The sequence below is a fragment of the Equus quagga genome, chromosome 3, assembly GCF_021613505.1.
Source record: "Equus quagga isolate Etosha38 chromosome 3, UCLA_HA_Equagga_1.0, whole genome shotgun sequence".
Taxonomy (NCBI): domain Eukaryota; kingdom Metazoa; phylum Chordata; class Mammalia; order Perissodactyla; family Equidae; genus Equus; species Equus quagga.
This window is the reverse complement of record NC_060269.1, coordinates 15,803,252-15,820,196: the sequence shown is the minus strand read 5'-3', so window position 1 is coordinate 15,820,196 and position 16,945 is coordinate 15,803,252. Positions and strand designations below refer to the sequence as shown.

General features: G+C 35.2%; 1 protein-coding gene across 2 annotated transcripts in view; it reads right to left on the bottom strand.

The window, feature by feature from the left end:
* Positions 1 to 16,945, bottom strand: part of SPATA5 (spermatogenesis associated 5) — a 307,772-nt gene that overhangs the window by 57,079 nt on the left and 233,748 nt on the right. For both annotated transcript variants that reach the window (XM_046657518.1, XM_046657519.1), the window contains exon 15: positions 10,645 to 10,809. In XM_046657518.1, the coding sequence (XP_046513474.1) occupies positions 10,645 to 10,809 (165 nt within the window). The remainder of the gene's footprint in view (positions 1 to 10,644; positions 10,810 to 16,945) is intronic.

Genomic DNA, 16,945 nt, shown 5'->3' with positions numbered 1-16,945 from the left:
ATAAAGAAGCCATAAATGAAACATAAGACTAGCTTCTGTGAACCTGTGCATGCAAGCATATTTCATGCCCATTATGACCAATGCACTTCGAAATTGACAACTTTTGGATTCATCTCCCTCCTAACCTCCAGTTCTGACACTTAAGTTTATGATAGAGCTAAAAAGAAATGCTGGGGACTACTTCTTTCACATCTAAGAATATTTGCTTGACCTTTTGTATTTTTAAGGATTCTGGCAAGAAGTTAATGCTAGGCAAACTAAATACAATTCTTGCTTTTAAATATAAAACCACTCCTCAAGGATTCTTTTGAAGTGAATAAAAATGTGCCAAGGGGCTGCTTTTGCTCCCATTGAAAGAATGTCTTGTCCAAAAGCTAAAAACAGTTTAAGTGATTTTTTAAAAACAATTCTGAAGAGAAAATAACTAGTTTATGAATTGGAACTTCCACAATGGTATAAGTGGCATGCATATTATACCTAACATTTTTTGCTCATAAATGAACAGAGAAACATTCCCACAAATATAAAAGCAAAACTCATTTTCCAAATTTTAATAGAAAAAAGAGAGGTAGCCATTATTAAAGAACACTAGAAACATATTTGAAGATTAAAAACATAAAATAAAAAAAGAGAGCTGTGCAAATCTTAATAATTCTTTCTACTTTTCTTTCTAGCCTAAGGCAAGGTTAGATTCTGTTTTTAAATTCCAAAAACTTAATGGAGGTTATATTTAAGAACAATTTAATGACTGTATTGCAATTCTGAACAATTTATGGAGCTTTAGTAACATTTTAATAGAATGACCCCTTTGAGAACTCAGAATTACTGTCATCTGGGGATGAAGAATGAGAACATCCCTATGTCATCACCAAACATGCAAAGCTTTTGTCCTTGGCATTAGATTTCTGAGTCTTACCCAAACACTTGGGTTCAATCCCAACTTGAATGAAAGGGCATAGTAATTAGGTGTGCTTATTTCCTAAACAATCATTCTAGTAGAAACAGAAACCCTCAACTTTCTAAAGTTGCAAGGTTCCCTATATTTTTCTTTTTAATTAACAAAACTTACATTAAAAAAAATTAAGTTGTATACAAGGAACTAGGAATTACCTTAACAAATATCCTGAAATAGGGATATTATGTAGACAGTCTGTAAAGAAACATTAACTTTATACACTTAAAAGTAAAAAATACTACACATCTTTAACAAGGAAAAATAAAACTAGAGATTACAGATGTTTATAAATATAAACCAGCTGAAATAAATGCTGCATGAAACTATGAAATATATTTTGAATTTAAAGAATACACTATTAAAACTAAAAACAAGACATACACATGAAACACTCATGAGTATTCATAAAATCTAAGGCAACAAAATATGGAAAAATTAAGCAAATTGTAGATTTTTTATATTAGAGGTCAAATTGGATTTGGTGGTTACAAAAAATATAACAAAAATGATTTACTGAGCACTTGTTATGTGCTTACTAGGATAAGCACCTTATATGAATTATCTCATCTAATCTGGACAAGAGATCTATGAAGTATAAAGACCTTTCTTATCCTTATTTACATACAAGGAAATTCGTCACGTGCTAGGAAATAGGCAGACTTGGCTTTTGTCATTTCTCATGCCATAAGCCATTTGCTTAAGTGAAATGCAGCTCCATGGTACAAAATGTTCTTCAAAGAAGAAACAGCTTTCAAATATATTAGTGGCATACTTTTTGTATAGAGTTATGCATCACTTAACAACAGCAATATGTTCTGAGAAATGCATTGTTAGGTGATTTCGTTATCGTGTGAACATCAGAGTGTACTTACACAAACCTAGATGGTACAGCCCACTACATGTCTAGGCTATATGGTACTAATCCTACAGGACCACTGTCGCATACATGGTCCATCATTGACCAAAACATTGTTATGCAGAGTACGACTGTATAGATAAATTAGGACTACTTTTAGTAATTAGCCTTCCATCACCTCAAATAAGCAAACAAAAATATCCAACTCTACCAGAATCTACACTACAGAATAAACAGCAGGCTCTATACTTTTTTAAATCATAAGTTCCTCTCAAACTGGTAGAAACCCCAAATTTTATCATTCTTTTGAAACTGAAGAAGCACAGATTAAATGTGCAAAAACTCTGGAGAACCAGCGTGAGTCAACAGAGAGACTGAGAATTTGGAAGAGGAGAAACAAGGTAGAATGTTAAAATGCTTAACTCAGCATTACTATTGGCCTAAGTAATTCTTCATAGATACAGATTTAGCCTGGATACCACACTTGGGGACTAGATTATCAGGGAGATTTTGGCTAACTTGTTGCCTTGATATACTGCTTCCCTATAAAGGGGCTTCAGTATTCGGCTATAAAATGCTATATTAAGCCTGCTGCCAGCCAGCCTCTCATTCAGCATCCATTTCCTTTCTGACTAATACTTCTCGTAATCTGACAGTAGTTTTAAACGCTTGGCAAGGAGTCAGTAATACAGGTACGGCAGCACAAGGTGTTCTGGAGGATGATTTGCTTTGGTGTAAACATCCTATCCAAAATAGCCTTCAGGTAAAGTGAATTAAGGTTCTTTTTTTTGCCAATTTCAGGAGAAGTCAAAGTTTAGAAATACAGAGAATGTTTACATCTCCATACACTGCAAGTTTTAAAAACTGTAAGTTAAAATGAACAACATTATAACTTTGTAACTTTTACTTACTTTCCTGATAAAGATTTTAGTGAAAAAGTGTGCTGCTGCATTTTTCCATTTTATAACACTTTTTATCCTAATGCCTTCAGAATCAGAAATTGAACTTAACTAGCTATTCTTAAGGAAGTTGAAAAGCAGAATAACTAAAGGTCTCAGAAAAAAAATCAGTGGGCCTTGGGATCTTTGAACAGGTAAAACTTTCATTTCCATTCCATGGAAAATTGTTAAAGTTTGCTAAGGAGAATTTTATTAAAACCCGATTTCTATATGCTGTCAGTCTTTCAAGGTTCCTGTTCCTCTGGTGCCATGATTAGGATCTCTAGGCCACAGTAGGAAGTATTTAGAGACACTGACCAAGATTCCAAGATCCCAGGTTTCTAGAAGCATTGTGAGGAAAATAAAACTACGTTATATGTCCCTGGAGGTCCAACCTCTAAGGGATTCCTTATACAATTAATTTAATCTATGACAGGTATATAACCACACAGACTTTTAGCACTAGAAAGGATCATAGGGACCATATTCCCACCCCCTTATTAAAATATGAGAACTGAGCTCTAGAGATGATATCTGATTTGGTCAAACTAATACTGTAGTAAATGGTCAAGATGGAACTAAAGTCTAGATCTTGGCTTTTACCAAACCTCTTCACTACTTAGTATGTAGATTGTAAAATAATGGGGTAGAGGGCTGGCTTAAAAGTTACAGTCTAAATATCTGCTTTTAGTACATTTTGATTTTTGCCCTGGAGAATTTTAGCATAATTCATTTACAACAGGGTAACCATATTTTAGCCACTAAACAGACCTGCAGAAATAAGGTACTCACCCTAGGAGCTTATATAAATTCCAAGTGATAATATAGTTAGAGAACATAATCCGCCTGACTTTGAATATTTTGGCCACTCATATCAGGTGCTGCACCTCATGGGAGATTTAATGTGCTAACAATGATCACAAAAGACATCTTTAATATTTCCAACTTATCCTATTCACAATACATTTTTATTCAAGAGCTCATGAGGCAAATCTTCAAGTCACAGAAAGTAGTTTATCTACTTGGATTAAAATCTAAATTTGTTTATTCAATAAACACATATCACCTTTATATGAGGCACTGTGCGAGGCACTGTGAGGGATATTTAAAGGTGGATAAGCCAAAAATGAGACAGCCTTGTACAGACATGAAGATTGTGCATATACAAGGATGCTCAGCTGAGGGGGCAAATAAGGACTTATTGAAATAGGGAAATGCATGAAAGCTCATGTTCTGCTTGACAAGCCTTATACCCTGGCAGGAAGCTGTCACAAGTGGGGTGAAGATGCACCTTTTTCTAATTCACATAAAGGTGCCCAGTAGGCTATCTAGTGGTGGCTTTGGACAAAAATGCCACCAATCTTTCAATAACACAAATCTGACCACGACATTCCTTAATAAATTTTTCAATGGTTCTCCCTGCTTAAAGGAGAAAAGCAAGTTCAGATGATATCCAAGTCCTTCACACTCTTCTGACCTCCTTTTCCTGCTTTATCATCTACTCCTTCCACATGTAGACTCTTTTTCCAGTCATATTTCAACCTTTAACTGGATCTAGAACACACCAAATTCTTTTATGCACCTCTGCCTTTCTATCTGCCAGGGATGCTCCCTTCTCAGCCCTAGCCAACTGGGGAACTCCTATCACCCTTTAAGACTCAGATCAACTACCCTCTTCTGGCTAACTAGCCCCTCTCCTTCCATCCCCTCTTGTGTGAGTCACATTCTCTTCTTTCTCCAGTAGTATTCTGCACATCATTAGATCATGCCATATAAACACATTATATATAGAACTTTGTTGTTTATGTCTTTCCCTCTGAACGGCAGGTCTTACTCACAATGCCTGGAGAATACAGTAAATGAAGAAAGAAAAACATAGTTTCTAACTTAAAGTAGCTTACAATTTTTGTGAGGGTGACAACAAGATAGCTAAACGCTACTGTACGAAAAGAACATGTAAAAAATGTAAAGATGTTTCATATCTGCTGTTTAGTTTGCTAAGGCACTGTCCCCAAGAGCAGGCAAACCTTTATCAGAGATTCAGATATGTCAAAGGGATCTATGAAATAGTTTCAAAGACTCTTCTGCTGACTCAGAGGCATGAAGAGATCATGAAGAGTCTTTCAGGAGGAGTTGAAAGATCCAGTTTCTGGTCCTGGGTTTGTCACTTACTTGCTGTGGGATCTCAGACAAATCAATTATTTTTGCTTGGCTCTAGTTCTTTTGCTATAGCACTGTTTCCATAGAGTTAGGGTGCTCATAAAAATAATGTATACAAAAAGACATTTAAAACTAGAAAGTGCCACTTTAGTGAATGTTAAAACTGACATTTTTTTTGGTTGGCAAAATGACTTCGAATCCACACATAAATCTATCATTCATCCCACATTACCATCCACTGATTGAGTGGGAGATAGTGGTTGCTTTGCTGGACTCCAAGAAGTATAAAACCTGGTTTCTGCTGTAGAGAATCTTACAGTTTGTTTGGGGAGATGAGGCAGCTGTTTACATTAAAATAACTACAAGGCAAAATATGGTAAAAACTAAACAAGTAAAACAGAAATCAGTGTAAAGGAGTTCAAAAGTTAGAACAGTCACGATGGTTTCACGACAAAGCAGTGATTTCAGGAGGTTGTGTAAGTAAAGAGTATTTTGAAATTCTGAGTATAGATATAGAATTTTAGGCTAAATGCACAAGGAAGAATGGAGAGATAATAAGGACCTCAAACAAGAACAGTAGATTGGCTGGCTACAGCAGCATGTTTCCACAGGGCAGCTTCTGATTCGGTAGGACAGCAGGTCGCAGGCCGTCTACAGGAGGTTGCGAAGTGCTGTGGTGCCCTGCTTCACTTTCTAGACAGGAACACTGCTGCAGCTGCTCTCTAACTACACTACAACGAGTGTCTGAGACCAGGCCAAAAGGTGTCCTGTTCTGCTTTAGGATCTTTATCCCTATCTCAGATGTGTTTTTAGACTGGTCAGATAAGGAGTTAATCTATGCCAGATTCTAATAGTACATTGTTCTTGATTTTCACTTTGGGGGAAATTGTCACAAGAGGCTTCATGTAGGAAGAGTACAGACATCCTAAGTGGCTATAATTGCTCCTTCTGTTTTCAGTGTGTGGGAGAAAAGAGAGAGGATGTCAGAAGGAACGTTAATCAGCAAGATAGAAAAGTAATTTAAGGCTCTCCCTTTATTGGCTCTAATAGCTCAAGTACAGTGAATGGAACCCTTCTCAAATTAATGAGGCACACTGGAAGGTGATTTTTTAATGTAAAGCTGGCATGAGGACCGTCAGCTATTATTAAACCCAGGAGAGCACAGACTATAAAACAGAACTCAGAGCAAGACACATCATTTTGGTAAAACAGAGATAGACTAAATTTCCATGAAGTTAAAGCTTTCTGAAAACTCAATGTGAAATGTATTTAACTCTAACAAATTGCTTTAAAAAGACTTTAGAGCTAGATTCATAAGATTACACTAAAAATCACCATATTAAGCAGATTTTTATATTTTGAATAAAAGGGTAAGAGGCAAACTCAATTACCATTTAGCCTTCAGATGAATTATCTGGTTATTGAGGCAATGCAAAACATATTACCATCTTGTAGCAACATGATTCAATACTTGAGTGGTAAATATAAATAGTAAACTAAGAGGGGGCAGGATGAGGGGAAGGAATGTTTATGTAACTCTTTATGTGTCAGACATTGTTTCTTGGTGCTTTTACATTTGTTATCTCATTTAACTCAGAACAGTTTCAGGGGCTGGCTCCGTGGCTGAGTTGTTAAGTTTGCGTGCTCCGCTGCGGCAGCCCAGGGTTCGGATCCTGGGCGCGGACATGGTACTGCTCGTCAGGCCACGTTGAGAAGGCATCCCACATCCCACAACCAGAAGGACATGCAACTAAGATATACAACTGTGTACAGCGGAGGTTTGGGGAGATAAAGCAGAAAAAAAAAAAAAGAACAATTTCAGTCATGTAGATATTCTATAAATGAGTAAAGTGAGGTTCAAAGAAGTTAAATAACTTGCTTAAAACCACCCTGAAAGAAAAGAGCTACAATTTTATTAAAAATCTACTCAATTGCGACATTAAAATTGCCTCTTTTGGAAACTGAATTCTCAAATCTTAACGTGAAATAAATGCTATGATCATCTATATTATTTATAAAATGTATATTGATACCTGGCTCTTAGATACATTATCAATTTCACTTAATGAGATAATGACTAAAAGGAGGATAACATCCAAATACAAATAAGCAGTCAACCCAAATTTTACAGATATTAGTTGTTGGCTTATGTCATCAAATTCCTACACAGAGAGGAAATTATGTATCTTATTCATCATCTCGGTTCCCAAGCACATGGTACATGCGTAATGGGTCCAGTTATGGCTTTCATGTGCATATATTTGTGATTGTTGATTTCCTGTCAGTGGGTAAGATGAAAGTTTTCCTGAAGTAACTAGGATAATTTGATGAAAGACGAATAAATGAAGTGGAATTTGCTACAAATAACTTAAAAAACAAAAATCAAAGCAAAAGAAAACAATAGCTATAACCAAAAAAGACTTATTATTTCCTCCTGAACAGAATTCACATCTGCTTTTAAATGCCAACATGTTTTTCCATGAACTGGGAGCTACAGCCAAGAAGCCAAAGACAATGAGGTTCTGGCCACGGAGGAGTGGCAGGCAGCAGAGATGGCTGAAGGATGCTGCCTGCTTCAGCCACTCTTTAGAGGCTGCTCCCTAGTGACCACATTCCCCTTCCAGCTGGCGACAAACTTCCTCTTGGGACTCCTCTGAGGATAAAAAACATGGTTCATTTCTCTGTATACCTTCTCCAGAGAAGGAAAATGCAGTAACTCACAAGGTACAAGGAGCTATTTCAAACATGGTGCCTGTGGAAGCTTTTATGGAACAATGTTGACTGGGCAAAATAAAGCACCAGGTGAAAAGAGAATATTTTTTACAAGTGACCCCCTGACCCCAGTCTTTTAATGAACACCATCATCTCCATTCCAATCATTCTCTACAACTTTTTAATTAAAAACAAAAACAAAAAATACTCACTACAGTTAAACATTTTATGGTTCTAAAAAACAGAGTGCCAGCAATTTCCTCATCTTTGGCTCACCTGGCCAAATTCTTGTTCATATAGCTAATAGTGTACAGTTAAATAAAATTAATTTTATGTAACATTGAATATACCACTCTCCTGTGAAGACAATTAATTATCAGTATTTTCATTTTTATACCAAAAGTGGCCACAGAGACATTCCAACTCTGAAAAAGCGGCAGTGTCTGTAGCAGGAAGCATTGCTACATGAGGGTTCCTCTTATGAGAAATGAGAATGGGAAGTCTATTTGTCCTAAATATAATTTTTAAAAATCTTTTTTCCTTTTTTTCCAGTTTATTAAGTATTTGTTAAATATGTACTATGTGGTAGGTTCTGTACTGAAGGATATGACCTCAGCCTGGGGAAGAAATAAATTAGTTACATCAGTGGTAAGGTACTGAGTCTGTGGGAGTCAGGTGACTAAAGTTCTAGCTTTGAATTTGTTTCACTATTTAAAAAATCAAAACTAACTATGGCTTTCAAACATTGCAGTGCCATTTTTATTCTGATGGAAAGAGGGGGAAAAAAGATGAGATCTTAGATTTTATGTGAAGCTAAATTTTATCTGTCCTAAATTCCCTATTTATTAATTTTAAGACTTCAAAAAGAATGATAGTTCTTCTCAAACAATAGGGCACCTGAGTGAATTGCCTAAATATTCAGAAGAAAATCCCCCCAAAACAAAAAAAGCGGCACAAACCTGTCTTGTCCAAATTGAAAACCCTAAAACTACTAAAATATAGTCCTGGAATAAATGTCTATGAAGGTATAATAATATATGGTTATAATTAGGACCACAGGGGGATACCTTTCCCCTACTCCAGCATTATGGGAGATAAAAATGTAATTTGAGGAGGGAAAGAATTTTCTGCTACTTTTCCTGTGACTATTTTTAGAAGATCTGATATAAAATTAATCAGACATGAAGGTGCTTATATTTTAGACTGACTAAGACATGTACTACAAAGAACTAGCAAGCTGGTACAGTAACTCTGGCACCAAATGAGTTTTTCCCTTTCAGGCAGACAGAAGCTCACTGGCTTTGATTTTTGTTTTGCACTTCTATGTTACCACCATGAATTACTTCCAAGTGAGAAAGACACACTTATACTTGCTAACTGCTCTTCCACTTCACTCAGCTCAAGTGAAAGATTTATGGTTTCTTTTCCTTGCTGTTTCCTATAAACGACATATCATACACATGATGCCAGCCCTTGGTCTCACATCAAAAACCGAATTCTAGAAATGCTGGAGCAGTCAGTTAACAGTAACTATATGTTCATTTTAACTTAATAGATGGTCATGCCAAAGAGATACTCATAAAGATTACTGTTTCAGACAGGACTTGAAGGTGAACACGCTTAATTGCTTCTCAAGGTACTTTCTACTTGGCTTGCCCCACCCTCAGTGGAATTTAAAAAACTAAAGGGGGAAAATCAAATACACATAGTTCATGGCTGAGAAAAAACAATGGGATAGATTTGGGATTTATTTCGGTTGTTATTAGCTATGACAGCATGATATACTAAGTCCAATTCCACATGTAAATTCATCTATAGTACATGTTAATCTCTCCGGTTTTTACAGAAGACAGATAGAAACAATAGGAAGCAAAACAGAATGTGGAATCCCAGACTGCTGGATAGTTCAGAAGAATGAAAAGAATCTACAACTTGTTACTTTAAAAAGTATTAATTTTCCAGTACAAATCCCTATCAATGGTATTCAGAAGATATTTCTGTGTTGAGGAATATATTCCATATTTTTCTTAAGAAATGCATGTAGAAAAGCTACAAAATTATTACAATGGAATTTTATTTTGTAAATAAAAACAGCCTAAGTAAAGAGTTGCTAAGGACAGAAAAAATGTTTATTTGCCAAACTTAAAATTGTTATATTTTCACAGAGGTCTTGCTGTTCTTGTTGAGAGTATATTTTCACAGTTTAGGGCAGACTGTCTCTTTTACAGTTTTTATGAGAGAATCTTTGTTAATACACAAGCAGGTTGAGATAATTTTCCAGAACGATAAAACATGATAATGCCAAGTCTTTTGTACTGCAGAGTGCTTTCATGATATCCTAATTCCCCCACCCCCTTTTTTGTTGGTGAGGAAGAGTGGCCCTGACCTAACATCTGTTGCCAAGCTTCCTCTTTTTTGCTTGAGGAAGATTGTTACTGAGCTAACATCTCTGACAATCTTCTTCTATTTTGTATGTGCAACGCTGTCACAGCACGGCCTGATGAGCAGTGTGTAGGTCTGCGCCCAAGATCTGAACTTATGAATCCCAGGCAACTGAAGCAGAGTGTGCAAACTTAACTACTATGCCACTGGGCCAGCCCCCCTAATTTCATTTTTATGATTTCTATGAGAAAAAGTAGGGAAAGTAATATATCATTTTCATTTGATAGGTCAAGAAATCAAAGTCAGAGAAGTGTGTGATTGGTTGGAAGTTGCTGTATCAAGAAGCCCAACAGAAGAATCTTCTACTTCTAGTTCAGTGTTCTCTCCACTGTATTATGCTACTTCTTTCAAGAATACATTTTGAGAAATAACAGGAGCCAGGTAAAAGCAATTGAGATATAACAGAGGCCAGGTAAAATGCAATTTAATTTAGTGATTACCTGTTACGTAATGCATTTCCTGTTTTAAGATTTCTTAATATATAGTTATTTAAGACAGTTGGCATCAAGCAGTCTTTTTTGCTAATAACCCCAAGCCACCACTTTGCCCCCATCAAGGTATTTTGAGGTAAACTATCTTACCTCTGCTCCTGAATATGAATCTGTTTGGAGGATGAGTTCATCCAGATCAACCTCATTACTGATTGGCATAGCGTGAAACTGCAGGTTAAATATTTCCCTTCTTGTTGCTGCATTTGGTAAAGGCACGTAGATGATTCTATCAATTCTTCCAGGCCGCATCAAAGCCTATAAAGAAGATGGGGTAATGTGATTCACCGAACTCAGAATTGACATTCCACATGAAAGGTATCCAAAGAAAGGGGATGTCCAAAATCTCATGAATAACCCACTATTAATTAGTAATTAACACAAGTACTAGAGATTCTATACTCTATTTCGAAGATTCAAACAAACAATTTCAGATTACTTTTGAAAACAGCAAAGCAATATTTCTGAGAGGTTTTCTGTTCCTCAGCTAACCGTCAGGTCAGTAAAAGATGACTATTTTTTTTTTAGGGAAAGGCGTATACGACTTGCGTTCATCCTATCAAAAGAGATGTTTTTGTAACTTCCTGTAATAACTCCTAAGACATGGATTAAGCTGTTTTAGAGAGCCCTCAAAATAGCACAACTCTGGTAAAAGAATACTTCTACGGCTGAATGTAGTCAAATGAACTTCCCTAACATTTTATTGGAGGCTAATGCCTAAATTATCTTAGAGCTAATGAATTCATCTAATCAGAAAAAATTATTGAGCACGCATGATATACCAGACATTGTTCTTCGTACTAGGAAATACCATGAATAAGATACACATATAAAATTGACTGTGCTGATGGTTACACGTGTCTGTGAATATAATAAAAACCATTAAATTATATATTTTAAGTGGGTGAATTCTACAGTATGTGAATTATAACTCAATAAAGCTATTAAAAGAGATATGGGTCTAAAACGTGTGTGCATGTGTCTATTGAAGGGATGGGGCAGCCTTTAGTTGAGCTAGTGAGAGAAAGTCTCTCTGAGGAGGTAACTTACACAGATGCCCAAAAGAGTCAGTCATACGAACATCTGGGGGAAGAGCATTCAAGCTAAAGGGAACATCAAGTGCAAAGGTAGGGATGACTGGTATGTTCCAGAGAAAGAAAAAAACCCAATGGTAGAAAGAGTGAATAAAGGGAAAACAGGTAGGAAATGAGGTCAGAGAGAGAGCAGATTATAAGGCCTTAAACGCCATGGTTAAGAGTCTGGATTGCATTCTACTTGTAATGGGAAGCCAATGAAGGTTTTAAAACGGAAGGTGAAATGGTAAGATTTACACAGAAAGATCACTCTTGTGAGACAACACCAAAAGGTCTAAAATATGTGCAATTAGAGTCCCAGAAGGAAAGGAAAGAGAAGGTAGGACAGAAAAAACATTTGAAGGAAAAAAGAGCCAAAAATTTCCCCAAATTGGTAAACAAACAAATTTATACAATCAAGAATCAGTGAATCTCAAACAAAATAAATACAAAGAAAATCACTCCTGGATACATCATAGTCAAACTGCTGAAAACCAAAGATAAAGAAAATCTTGGGGCCAGCCCCATGGCCGAGTGGTTAAGTTCATGTGCTCCACTTCGGCGGCCCGGGGTTTGCCAGTTCAGATCCTGGGCACAGACCTACGCATATTAAGCCATGCTCTGGCAGCATCCCACAGAGAAGAACTGGAATGACCTACAAGTATGTACTGGGGCTTTGGGTGGAAAAAAAAAAGAAAAGAGGATGACTGGTAACAGATGTTAGTTCAGGGCCAATCTTCCTCACACACACATAAAAATAAATTTAAAAAAAATTAAAATTAAAATTAAAAAACCCCCAAGATCTCCTGGCTCAAAATTCAGGGCTCTTAGGAAAAAAAAGAAATTCTTGAAAGCTGCCAGATTGAATACAGGGAACAATGATTTGAATCAGCAATGACTCTTAACCAAAACAATGGAGGGCAAGAACAGCAGAACAATAGCTTTAAAGTGCTGAAAGAATAAAAATGTCATCCTAGAATTCTATTCCCAGTGAAAATATCCTTCACCATAAAGGAAAAATAAAGTCATTTTCAGATAAAATAAAACCAAAAAAATTTGTTACCAGCAGATCTGTACTATAGAAAATGTTAAAGAAAGTCCTCCAGGTTGAAAGAAAACGACATGAGATGGCAAATTGAATCTTCAAGAAAAAATGAATAGCATTGGAACTAAAACATCGCAAAAACCTAGACTCCTTCTATCTCCAAAAATTATTCTTTTTGCTGGTATAATCAGAAATGGCATTTCTGGGAGATTTAAGAGACACTCATTTATAAACAGTGAAAAACAGCACATTTCTACACGTGCACTTTTTTGTGTGTGTGTGAGGAAGACTGTCCCTGAGTTAACATTTGTTGCCAATCTTCCTCTTTTTGCTTGAGAAAGATTGTCGATGAGCTAACATCTATGCCAATCTTCCTCTATTTTATATGGAATGCCACTGCAGCATGGCTTCATGAGAGGTACTAGGTCTGGGCCCAGGATCCAAACCTGTGAACCCCAAGCCACGTTCTTAACTATGTCACCAGGTTGGCCCCTACATGTACACTTTTGAAAATGAAGTATCCAGAAAGAAACGATGATAGAAGTAAATACAGAAGCTAAGGAAGACAAGAACTCAGAGATAAACATCTTTTAATTAAAAAAACAAAACCCTGAAAATGTAGCTGGGATCATATGTAAAACATTACAGAAAATAAAAACATTGAAACCTCATATGGTTGCTCTGTGGGAATTAGTTATTAGGGAACTGACTAACCCTTCCCCCTCAAAAAATGATATTCTGTGAGAAATAAACTGTGAATAATAAACTGTCCTCTGTCTCTGAACCAGAAGTCTCATGTCTTTTGCCAGCCTGCATGAAATTGTGGCAGGCTAACTTGTTAGCTTTCAAATAGGGTAAAGTCTAAAAACCTTCATAGTTCTTGACATCCTACTAATAAAGCCTCAAAATATATAAAGCAAAAATTGATAGGATTAAAGAGATAAATATATAATTTCACAATCATAACATGAGATTTGAACACTCTTAGCAATTGACAGAACAACTAGAAACAAATCAGTAACGACAGAGAGGATCTGAACAAGACTATCAGTCACCTTGAACTAATTGCTATTTATTTATACACCACTATAACCAACAACTGCAAAATACATATTCTTTTCAAACATACTTGTTATATTCACCAAGATAAGCCATACGATGAGCCATAAAACAAGACTCAACAAATTCAAAAGAATTGAAATCATATAGAATAGTGCTCTGACTAAAAGAAAAGTTAGAAATGAATAAGAATGAGACATAGAGGAAAATCCCAAACACATGGAAATTAAACAACACACTTCGAAATAAACCATAGGTCAAAGAAGAGATCACAAAGGAAATCAGAAAATGTTTCAAATTGAATAATAATGAGAATCTAACATATCAAGATTTGTGGAACGTAGCTGAAGCAGTGCTTAGAGGCAAATTTATAACTTTAAATGTTTATAGTAGCAAAGAAGTCTAAAGTCAATGACCAGAATTTTAAGAGTAAGTACAAGGAAGAAAATAATGAAGATGAGAGCAAATCATTAAAATGGGGAAAAAAAAATAGAGAAAATTAACAAATTCAAAGGTGGTTCTCCGGAAAGGTCTTTAAAAATTGATTAAATTCTAGATAGAATGAACAAGGATAAAAGAAAGAACAAATCACCAACATCAGAAATGAAAGTGGGGTTATTACTACAGATCCTAAAGATAGCAAAAGGATAACAAGAGAATATTATGAACAACTTTAAGACAATAAAAAAGTTCCTTGAAAAATCCAGTTATTCAAAATGGACACAAAATAAAACAGAAAATTAGAACAGCCCTATATTTTTAAAAATGGAATTGAATTTGTTAAAAATTTGAATCCATTAGGACCAACCTTCCCAAGAAAACTTTAGATCCAAATGGTTTCACTTCTGAATTCTACCGAAGAAAAAAATAACATCAAAATTATATAACCATTTCAGAATATAGAGAAAGGAACACTTCTCAACTTGTTTTATAAGGCCATCATAATACTAACTCCAAAACCGACAAAGACATTACAAAAAATGAAACTTACAGATTAATGAACATCATACTCAAAATCCTTAAAAATATTAGCAAATAGAATCTAAAATATATAAAATGGATAAATCATCATAACTAAGCAAGAGTTATCCAGGAATGCACTGTTAGTTTAACACTCAAAATCCAATTAAGTATAATTCACCATGTTAACAGATTAAAGGAAAAAATCCATATGATTATTTTAATATATGCAGAAAAAAGCATATGACAAAATTCAAGATCTACTCATAATTAAAAAAACTGTTAGCCAACTAGGAATAGAATGAAACTTCTTCAATATAACCAATGATATCTACAAAATCTTTATAGCTAACATCATAATTAATGTCAAAATATTGAATGCTTTCTACTGAAGATCAAGAACAAGGTAAAAACTAAATTTCTCTAAGTAAAAACTTCTACTGAACATTATAATAGAAGTACTAGCCTTTGCAGTAAGGCAAAACTTGGGGGCGGGGCAGTGGGGAGGAAGTATGGAACTTGGAAGAGGCAAAAGTAAGGAAAACTATACTCATTTGCAGATGACATGATTGTTTATGTAGAAATCCCAGGGAATATACAAAAACAACTACTAGCAAGATTAAAGGATACAAGTTTAATATAAAAAATTGTATTTTTATTTATTAAGCAGCAAACTAATAGAAAATATTCTAAAAATCCATTTTACAGGAATATATAAAAAACGTAAAACACAGGAATAAAAATAACAAAAGAATGCTTTACTGACAACTTCAGAACACTGCTAAGACAAATTAAAGAAGACCCAGATTGGAAGACTCAATATCATTAAGATATTCATTCTTTCCAAATTTATCTATAGACTCAATGCAATTCCAATGAAAATTTCATAAGGACTTTTATATGGAAATGCAAATGACTGAGAATAGTGAAAGCAAGTTAAAAAAATAACCAAGTTGAAGGACTTACACTATCTGACTTCACAACTTACAATGCTAAAGGAATAAGACAGTGTGATAAGGTCTAGAAGATGGAAATATATATTAATAGAACAGAATAAGGGGTCCATATTGATATTTATTTTTAAGCCATTCAATGAGGGAAGGAAACTATTTTAAGAAATGATGCTACAATAACTAGATACTCCTATTTAAAAAATAAACATTGACCCTTACCTCACACAATTCTCAAAAATTAACCTGAGATGGGTCATAAACCTCAATATAGGAACTAGAACTGTAAACTTTTAGAAGTACAAAAGAAAAAAATTGATAAATTGGTCCTTATAAAAATAAAAACATTTTTCTCTTCTAAAGATACATCTAAGAAAATGAAAAAGCAAGGCACAGACTAGAAAAAAATATTCACAGTAGGCATATCTGACAAAGAACTTGTATCCAAAATACATAAAAAACCCTTAAAATCCAGTAAGAAAATAAACAACCTGGTAGAAAATAGGCAAGGAATTTGAACAGATCCAGGCAAAGCAAGCTATATGGTTGGCAGGTGAGCAAACGAAAAGATGTTCAACATCATTAGTCATCAGATCAATGCAAATTTAAACCACAAGGAGATATCATTACATTCTGATACGAATGACTAAAATTAAAGACAGTGACAATAGTAAAGATTGAACAAGTATATGGAGCAACTAGAACTTATACTGTTAATGGGAACATGAAACAGTACACCCACTTTAGAAAACTGGCAGTTTCTTAAAAAGTTTAACATTCTCCACCATAATAATCCAGCCATTCTACTCCTAGGTATTTACCCAAGCAGAACAAAAACATATATCTATACAGACTTCTACATAGATGTTCATAGTAGCTTTACTCACAATAGCCTCAAACTGTAAAAGATGCAAATGTCTACCAATTCATGAATGGATAAACAAAATATGTATCTACATATAATAGAATACTACATGGCAATAAAAAGGAATAAACTACTGATACACTCAACAACATGAAGGAGCCTCAAAATCATTGTGCTGAGTCAAAGAAATCAGACATAAAAGAGTACAGGGGCTGGCCTGGTGGTGTAGTGGTTAAGTTCACACACTGTGTTTCGGCAGCCCAGAGTTCGTGGGTTCAGATCCTGGATGTGGACCTAGACACTGCTTGTCAAGCCATGCTGTGGTGGTGAGCCACACACAAAATAGAGGAAGATTGGCACAGATGTTAGCTCAGCAGCAATCTTCCTCAAGCAAAAAGAGGAAGATTGGCAATGGATATTAGCTTAGGGCCACTCTTCCTCA